Here is a 10191-nt window from a genome sequence, read left to right as displayed (position 1 = left end):
AACCAAATCATGTCTAAGTTGTCTAATTTTTTGGTATTATATCTTCCATTAAAAATAGTTATTGGATTATTTTACCAGAAAAAATCTGGTAACAGGTATCTTTTACAACCTTGAGTGTTCTCTTGACAGTCTGATTGCCATGAAAACTTGCATATGTAGGCAGCTGATTATGAGAAATTCTTACTGGATTTTACACTACTAAATAAACCGAGTGCTTGACAAGATTTATTAACACTCGTTTCTAATGTGAAAGATGGAAACACACTCCCCAAATTGTTTTAGCATAAAGGCTCTAAATTCTAGTAAAACAATATGTTCAACTTTAATCCTTTTCTTCATTGTTAATGGGAATTTGTGGTACTATTCACATATTTTATGTAGTAAAGAAAATATATACTATGAGTTTCTTGATATAAAAATACTCCCTGAATACCTACAGATACCCTGACCAACACAAAAAGGTAATAACCATTTAAGAGTATTTATTAATGAAGCTTTGACCCCCTCCCAAATTGCATGTTTAAAATTTCTTTCCATATAGTACTAATAAATAAAATTAACTACCATAATTTGGATTCTACCAATTCAGTTTTATAACTGAGTCATTGAAAGCTACCTTGTTTATTGTGAAGGTTTATATTAATGTTAATACCGTCGACCCTTGTTCATTGCGGTTAATCAGTTCCAGACTCTACCGCGATAAGTGAATTTCCGCAAAGCAGGATTCTTTATTTACGTACAGTCGTCCCTTGCCACTTCGCGCTTCGACTTTTGCGGCTTCACTCATGGTTTTTCAAATACTGTACTTGAAAAAACTGCGATAGAGCGAAGCTGCAAAAGTCGAAGCGCGAAGTGGCAAGGGACGACTGTATTCCTGTATGAGAACCTCAAATACACATCAAGAAATATCTCTCTCAGCTATTTTTTTAATTAATTTATTTTTTCTTAATTAATTTTTGTTACAGATGTTTCTTTTTCACCCAGCTATTTTTTTAAAGTAGGCATTCTATATGAAAACATTTGAGTTGCTAGTATGATCAAAATATAGTTTTAAAAATTATATTTAAACTTAAATCTGTTGAAATATAGTCATCATTCCCTCAATGTAATTAGTGAATTTTTACCACAAAGTCCCTTGAGTAATATTAATAACTGGAACATTGAAAGTTCTGCTTTCTGTATGTTTTTCAAGTTCAAATTTTGTTATTCCTACTAAATATTATTCTTTTGCTAGTTTTGCCTTTTTTCAAGGTTCTTCTAGTGTATTGATCTCAAATTTTATCCCAAAGCGACTTTTTAAGGCATTTAAACTTTATTACTTATAATGTATTAAATTAATATTAACACTAAATAATCAAATTTTAAACTCTAATAGCCTAATTATAAAATGTCTAGTATATTTGTAAATTAAATTACTTTGTGTCTTTCATAGCTGGAGAACCCAGAAAGATGTCTTATGGTCATATTTGATCTTTTTTTCCTCTTGAACTTCTCTCAAAAGGGGGAAGGATGTTCACTTTATAGATCCTAATTTCTTTTAAGTCACCACTGTAGTGCCTTAGAATTAGACCATTGCTTCTTAAACTTAACGTGCATCTGAATCACCTAGGGAGCTAGCTAAATCACAGATTCTGATTCAGTAGGTCTGGGGAGAGTCTCAAGAGTCTGGATTGTTAAGCCCCCAGGTGATTGTTCATGGACCATCCTGTGAGTGGCCAGGCTTGAATTCACCAAAATCCTATACAGTCACCAAAGCTCAAGTTGAGTGAACTACTGAGCGAGTAGTGACAATATTCAAGACCTTTTGGTAATGTATTTTTTAAAACATTTTATTGATTTTTTTTAGAGAAAGGAAGGAAGAGGAGAGAGAGAGAAACATCGATTGGTTGCCTCCGGCATTCACCCATACCGTGATCAAACCCACAACCTGGGTATGTGCCCTGAATGGAAGTTGAACCAGTGGCCTTTCGGTGTTCAGGATGATGCTCAACCAATTGAACCACACTGGCCAGAGCACAATGTACTCCTTAATTATGTAAATATAACCCTCTTGTACCAACAGGTGGAAAAAAGGGAACTTAAAATTGCACTTTTATTTTAAATGTTTTTTTTAATTGATTTTTTAGAGAGAGAGGAAGAGAGATAGAAACATCAATGTGAGAGAGAAATATCAATCAGCTGCCTCCTGCATCCCCCCCCACAATTAAGCCTGCAACCTGGGCATTTGCCCTGACCAGGAATTGAACTGGGACCTCTCAGTCCATGGGACAATGCTCAATCCACTGAGCCACGCCATCTAGGCTGCACTTTTATTTTAAAACAGTGAAGTATGGTTATTATATCTTTTCACCTTTATAATTAATAGATATTTAGAATCTTACAAGTTAAAATCAAAGATTTTATTAGATATAAATACATAAATGGTATAAAACAATATCTAAAATGTGGCAATATTTACAAAATCTATAAAAATATTTAATTTTCAGTATAAAATAGCAGACCAATTTGAGTTGGAGATAAAATGAAGAGACAGATTTAGGCCATTTAAGAAAGAAGAGAGGAGCATGTCATGTTCCTATTTTGGGTAAGGTCAGAGAATGCCAATAAGCTTTATTTGTTACTGCATTAATGACTTCAGATTATGCAGATATATACTGCACAGTAAAATAATATACAATGTAGTGAGCACAGAAAGTAGAAGGCTTGGCCCAATCTGCTCAAGGAAAATGTAGAATTAAAAGAAAATGTAGCAGTCAGATTCCTGTTACCAGTCATTTTACAGAAGACAATTCATACTTTTCATAAACATTGTCCCTTTATTCCTTGAAACTCTTTGAGGTAGAGAATTGGGCAGACTACTGCTGAAAAGCAACATAAGGAATGGTGAGGTAAAGTAGCTTTTGAGAGATGAAAACAATCAAGGAATTCTTGAACTCCCTGTCTAAACTGCTCTGCCAACTCTTGTTGAACAGACACCAACCTATTCTTCATGTCATTTTAGGATTGTAGCATCTACAGCTTTGGATCCCATACAATGGGGAAGTTAATTCTTTTAAAAATGGACAGAATCATGACTCAAACTTCAATGTAGTCCAATACAGTTATATCCAAATACTACTTACATCATACAAAGTAAAAATGTTCTTAAAGACATTTTCATAAGTTTTAAATTCTAATGCTCCAAATGTTTTTTCAGTATTCTAAGGTACATTTGCAGTGAATTGTAATTGCTTCTGCTACCTTTGTCCTTGATGAAGAAAAACATTAGGAGAATGGGTTGTTTTTACACTAAATGTATCTCCACTTGATGAGTGTCGAGAGGGAGCTTTTCCACCCAAAAGTGACGTTTCTGCTTCTTTTATTTCCATCGCCCTTTTGTATAGTTCAGCAGCTTTTTCAAAATCCCCTTCTTCATAGCTTTGAGAAGAAAGAACATCTTTTAAAGTCAGAATATAACCTTTTAACAATTCTAAATGACCTTAGAGGATACCCTCCTAAAAAACCAAAAACAATTGAACAATTTGTTCATCCCCTCCCCCGCCCCGTGCATTTATTTACTCAGAGAGCCCAGAAAAATGGAATGCCCAAACCCTTCTCTGTTCTGTTTGTACTGCTAAGGAACATTTCAGTGTTTCCTATGGACACCATTAAGACCATATTGGGATGGATGCAATGAAACCGCTAAGGGAAGTTAGGTATTCTCTACATCCTAGCCAAACAAACATAAAGCAGAAGTCAACACGTACTTAATGGTAAATTAGCTCTGAGGACAGCAAATTGCCCATATTTTCCAGACCCAGTTGGTTGCAAATGTAAAACATCCTTCACTATTTGCCATTATGAACTCTTCTGCAAAATACATTGCACAGCCTTCATTTTGCTTCTAGATACTACTACTGTATCTCTTGAAGGAAATCAACCACAAACAACCCTTCCACCTCAAAAAAATATATTCAGCAATAAGTATTTTTTGTTGTTCCATGATGAGTCAAATTTTAAAAAGTGTTCTAAAAAGTACTTTGGCTGTATGAGGAAAGTGAAAAAATTCTTACCTAAGCACAGCTAAATTTTTTAATGTTTCTCCAACTCGAGGATGCATCCGACCCAGGCTGTCTTCATAAATCTTTAATGCTCTTTCATAAAGTGGCAAGGCTTCAATATGTTTTTTCTTATTAAGAAAATTAACAACACTCACTTGAACACACTGGGTTTATGAAATTACTATTAATGCATTCTAGATTAAGCTGACCAAGTTGAGTAAGCACTTTCAAAATGTTAACATCCTCCTAAAAGATGTGGATAAATAGATTAATTTATGAGTAATCATAATGGGAGAAGCAGTAAAATAGAAAACCAGAAACTGGTTTTAGACCGGGGTTGGTAACCATTGACATGAATCCAATTAAACGCAAACTTCTTTCTTTATTACCCAGTGGGTACCTCACCTGTTTCTCACTCATCACAGGCAAATGTTGAAGCTTAACGATAATATAGATACAGAGATGTAGGTAGTCTCCAGAATTTAAAAAACTAAGCCTGTGCAATGAACTAAATATTCAGTCGGTGCTTTTACACTAAGAGGTTTATGATTTCAATATATTCTCAAGTACTAAAGAAAGCATTAGTAGATAAATAACCTTCAATTTCCTTTCATTATTTTTTCCTGTGCCACATCTAATTCACGTTTACCTATATCATACCTTAACACCATTCATTTATAAAGAATTAAAGTGGGGGAACTTACCATTTGGCTATAGAGAACAGCTAAGTTCACCAATGCAGTAGCTACACTAGGGTGCTTTGGGCCAAAGGATTTCTGTCGGATTTCAACAGCCAGCTCATACAAAGGTACAGCTTTGTCAAGTTTCCCCTAAAACACAAAAGTGAAATCTAACAAAAATATTAAAGCAATAAATGCTATCTGATCAGAACTTTCCCATAAATGAAATGTATTAAAAAGTACTTCTCAAGAAAAACACTCAGAAGCATTACCTCCCCCTTTAATGGTTGTTTATAGATAGCTAAAATCTAATAGAATATGTAAATGAAGCAATATTGAATATAAAAGTATTTTCTTTGATAATTCAGAAAGTCCTTTAGGATCACCCATTATTACTCACTGTTTCTGGGAAAGTAAAACATGACAGTTAAAGTACAGGGTGGGGCAAACGTAGGTTTACAGTTGTAAGTACAGGTAACAGTTTATTCTTGTATTATTTAATTATTGTATAATTTTCCATACGAGCAAAATGTAAATCTACGTTTGCCCCACCCTGTATGTTTGTTACTATATGTAATTTAGAGATGGCATCAAAATAAAAACTCATTTCCCACCAAATCTTTTTCAGATTTTCCCAATTATTTCTTTTTTACTTGTTGGGGAGAGGTAACAACAATGGAGCCTTCTTACTAGAATGATTTCAGTGCCTAATTGAGCAGCAAAGGGTCCCACAAAGTATCGAGACTGTCTACCACTGTCCTGTAACTGAACTAAATGAAAGAAAACTTTTCTGGCTTTTTTTTTTTTTTTTTTTGCAGAAAAGTTATAAAAGTTCCAAATATCACTCTGGCTAGAGCCTCATGGCAAAGAATGGTGTTTAGTTCATTACATTGAATTGTAGCCAAAGAAAAGAGTGAAATTCAAACGCTCATTTAATCAACTACAAAAACTTCCTTCAGCCGCGACACTGGGTGATGATTTGTGCTTATGGTAGCTTAACGCAGCAAAGTTAACACTGGCTGAATTTCAGAACTTCTGAAATGTAATATGACAATAAGTTTAATTAGAATGCTGCTGAATGCATTTTTATTTAGAATGTATTTTAACAAACCAAACCAGTGCCTTAATTTAGTTAAGTTTGAAATATTTTAAAATATTCTCAGCTATTTGTTAAACAACTAAATCACCATGATTTAAAAGCTCATAGAATCTATCCATCAGAAGACATGATTTTGTTGACAGCAATTACGGTTTAAGTGGTATATTATAAAATACTTAAGCCAAGGGTCACCTACCATTTTCTTATACAAGATCGCAAGATGCTTCACTGTGTAAGCCAGAGAAGGGTGATCAGGAGCCAACGCTCGTCTCCGAATGTCTAAAGCTCTTTCATAAAGTTCTTCTGCTTTATCATACTGTTTCATTTCATTGCAGAGAGCCGCCAGATTATTCAAAGACTGGGCACAGTCAGGGTGATCTGGTCCTAGAACGCGCTCCCTCATTTCTAAGGAACGCTTCAGGAACTGGTCAGCTGTCCTATGAACAAAATCCCCAAATGGTTTAAACAGATTATTCTCTAGAAATCAGAATCCCTAGTCCTAGTTAGGTAGAGAATGAAAGTATTTTTATTCTTAAATCCGAGAGAGTTAAAATGAAGGATTCAGCTCAAAATCTTTCCACCCTCTTTCCCAGCCCTCTTTCCTTCTGGCTCTTTTCCAAAAATAAAAATGCTTTCCTGATAGTAAGAGGGCCTGAAACATCTGGATGATTGCCTCGGCTTCCCCCTCCACTTCTAAAAGACAAACCCATACATATTTTCCAAAAAAAACTTCTACACCTTTAAAATAATTATACCTAACTCAAACAAAAGATTTTGATATTCACTCTTTCTCCCTTTGGGGTAAGTACTTAATTTTTAATAAAATAAACTTTTATGAAGTAGACTAAATATTTGTTACATTTTTTTATATCCAAAGTCTCAAATTTGTTCTGACATCCAAAGAAGCCCCCAAACATTTCTTTTTCAGAAAGTATAAATATTCTCATTTTGTTTTTTATGTCCAATTAAGCTAAAGAATAAAACTAGCACCGATCTACATTCTTTTCTTTCTTCTCCTTTAGTCTGCAAGGTCTCAAGGTCTGGTGTAGGATATCTACACAAACTCACTTTTCATAAACATATAAAAAAATACCAGGGAAGCTGCAGAATAACTTTTTAGTTATCAAAGAAACAATGTGAAAGAAAACAGTAAAGCGAAGCCATGGTCTTTGTTAAGAGTGGCTATGTTCATAACATCATACATGAAATCTGGCATGGTTTCTATCAATTTCTTCTAACTTGATCAATAGAAATATAAAACACTTTGCATCTAAGAGAAAAAAAATGGATACTTGTTTTCATTATAAACGCCATGGTACTCACTCCAAGTTATTCTGAAGATAGTAGAGAACACCCAGTTCATTGAGGGTCCGAGCATTGTCAGGTGTGTCCTTTCCTAAGGTAAGCTCTTCTAACTGTAGGGCCCGTCTACGCAAAAGGGCAAATCCATACTGGAGCAAACACAACAGATTCACAGCAATGACTGAGTAAGTGCAATCTTTGGTTCTGAGACAATGTACTGGGATTCTAAAAAATTCTTTCTACTTTTGTTCCCTTTAAGGAAGATTACAATTATTTTAAGTATAACACTAAATTAATCGAATGGTTACTGAAAATACACGTATTTCCACATGACATCACATTACAAAATTCATTAAAAACTATTGTGAGAATGATTGAGACATTTTAGCACAGTGAACTGAATCCCAAAGTGCTTCAAAAAGATCAGGAAACAGAATTAACTTGCAGATATTTACCAACCCCACTGCTGAGCACTGAAACATCAGGTATTTAAATTGCATGCAGCACTTGCAGCTTACCACAGACAAATAAGTCTTGCAGATCGAATTCACAGTATAATGAATAGAGACAACAATACTGTATTACAATCATCAAATTTGTTAAGAGACTAGATCATAATTATTCCCACAAAAAAGAAACGATAATTATGTGACGTGACAGAATTGCTAACTATCACTTCAATGGCAATTTGATATATAAATGTATCAAATAAATATGTTATACACCTTAAATTTATACTATATGTCAAATATATTTCAATTAAAAATTGCAAATGGCATTTTAAGTTAAAACAAACATTTTCTATTTAGATTTTATCAGCAGCTTAGAAATTTGAAAATAGCCCTGGCCAGTTTGGCTCAGCGGTTAGAGCGTCGGCCTGGGGTCCGGAGAGACCCGGGTTCGGTTCCCGCTAAGGGCACGTACTTCGGTTGCAGTTTGTCCCCGACCCTGGTTGGTCGTGCGGGTGGCAGCCACTCGATGTGTCCCTTCACGTCGATGTTTCTCTCTCTCTCTCTTCCTCTCTCTCCCTCCCACTCTATCTGTACAAAAAATGGAAAAATGTCCTCGGGTGAGGATAAAAAAAAAAAAAGAAATTTGAAAATAATTTTTTGTTCTTAAGGGTGAGAATTTCTTTGCATTTGAATCCAACATAAAATGTTAGCTAAATTACTTTTACTCCTTTTTCCAACCTTTTAAAGAATTGAAGCAGCTTTCAAACCTGTTTTCCAAAGTCTAACCTTCAAATGAACGTCATAGTTCCACTTAAATTTTTTTTAATTTCCCAGATTTATTGAGATATAATTGACATACAACACTGTAAGCTTAAGGTGTACAGTGATGATTTGATGTCATATATATTGCAAAATGATTACCACAATATAGTTCTAATTTTTAAGAGTCTACTAAGTTATACCTCTCAGTAACACTAATACTGAAACACACTATAAATAAATAAGAAAATATTAATCAGTTCCTTCCTAGAAGTCACTTTAAAATCTAAAGTTCTTAAAACACGTGAGGTTTATGCATCTATATTATGATAGTCAGAGATGCTCTTTTCCTCTTTGGTTCAAAACACAACACAAAAGAATTCTCTCATTACCAAGTTGCCTTTTCTCCTTGTAGCTTTCTGACGAATTTTAAAAGATTTTTTCCTAAAATGTTCAGCTTGTTCATATCTTAAAAAAAAAAAAAAGGTAAATAAAGTAAGTCAAACAAAAGAAACATATCCAAAGCATCATACTTCAGTGAAATGAAAGCACTCCTTAGTTAGTGGAAAGCTTCTCTAGGTTATTAAAAATAACACTGTCATATGGAACTGATAGTCATATGGAATTAAAAATCTTTAACACAACCTTAACAAAATAAATCTAGTCCTCCAAGTAGCAGATATCTAACAGATTTTTAACTGATGCAACTCAGTTTGAATCCCTGAAGGATAACCTAACTAAACCATATCTAAAATTTTAGCTTGCTATATCACCTTCTTCTGCAAAGGCTAATTTTTGTTCAAATATAAATGTGAAATTCATACAAAATTTGTGTGAACAATATTTCTAAAAGTTAAAAGAAAAAATTCTAATATGTATCAGTTATGATGGAGCAAAAGAAATAATTTCTGATAGAGGAAAAGATGCCAGTCAGTGGGTGCCTAATAGATACTTCTTATTACAACAGGGACCAACACATGTCTATAAAGGGCTGGATTTTTTAGGCCCTGTGGGTCATGTAGTCTCTGTCACCACTACTGAATGAACTCCATGGCTGAAGTAAGAAAGCAACCATAGACAATATGTAAATGAAAAAATGTAGCTATTCCAGTAAATCCTTGATCACAAAGTAGGAGGCCACCTGGACTTGGCTGGAGGTAGTGGTTTGTAGCCCCTTGCGTTACTAATGAACTCAGTGTTACAAAGCTAGTCAGTGCCCCCATGTTCATAGCAGCACTATTTACAATAGCTAAGATCTGGAAACAGCCCAAGTGTCCATCAGTAGATGAATGGATAAAAAGCGGTGGTACATATACACAATGGAGTACTATGCAGCTGTAAAAAAGAAAGATCTCTTATCCTTTGAGACGACATGGAGGGACCTGGAGAATATTATTCTAAGTGAAACAAGCTAAGCAGAAAAAGACAAATATCACATGATCTCACTTATTTGTGGAATATAATGAACATAACAGTCTAAGGAATAGGGTAGACCAGAGATGTGGAAGTAGGGTACAGACTGACAACCCTCAGAAGAGGGGGTGGGGGATAGGAAAGAGAAAAATCACAGAACTTATATGCATGTACACATAACAGATGGACACAGACAACAAAGTTGGGGATGGGGAGGAGGGTGTCAATGGGGGAAAAAAGAAACATTTGTAACAAAAATAAATTAATAAAAAACAAACAAACAAACAAAACAAAACAAAACAAAAAAGCTAGTCAGTGAAGGAGCCCAGATTCAAACCCAACTATGAGACTCCCAGCTCCACGCTCTATCCTCCACTCATCTTCAGACAGAGATGAATCCTCCAGTTCTAATTTTCTGCTTACCCCATGAAGACAGAACAACAAAT

At 34.6% G+C, this 10191-nt stretch overlaps 1 protein-coding gene across 1 annotated transcript in view; it reads right to left on the bottom strand.

Annotated features, from left to right (window-relative positions):
- Positions 1-2892: 2892 nt before the first annotated feature.
- The window catches only part of NPHP3 (nephrocystin 3), a 35209-nt gene continuing 27910 nt past the window's right edge, over positions 2893-10191 (bottom strand). Inside the window, exons 22-27 of the mRNA XM_036267490.1 lie at positions 8725-8800; positions 7143-7270; positions 6016-6256; positions 4745-4870; positions 4053-4168; positions 2893-3417 (exon numbers count right to left, since the gene is read on the bottom strand). Of these exons, the coding sequence (XP_036123383.1) occupies positions 3237-3417; positions 4053-4168; positions 4745-4870; positions 6016-6256; positions 7143-7270; positions 8725-8800 (868 nt within the window). The 3' untranslated portion in view covers positions 2893-3236. The remainder of the gene's footprint in view (positions 3418-4052; positions 4169-4744; positions 4871-6015; positions 6257-7142; positions 7271-8724; positions 8801-10191) is intronic.

This window comes from Molossus molossus, unplaced genomic scaffold, assembly GCF_014108415.1.
Source record: "Molossus molossus isolate mMolMol1 unplaced genomic scaffold, mMolMol1.p scaffold_m16_p_18, whole genome shotgun sequence".
In the NCBI taxonomy this organism is placed as follows: Eukaryota; Metazoa; Chordata; class Mammalia; order Chiroptera; family Molossidae; genus Molossus; species Molossus molossus.
This window is presented reverse-complemented; position numbering and strand designations above follow the sequence as displayed.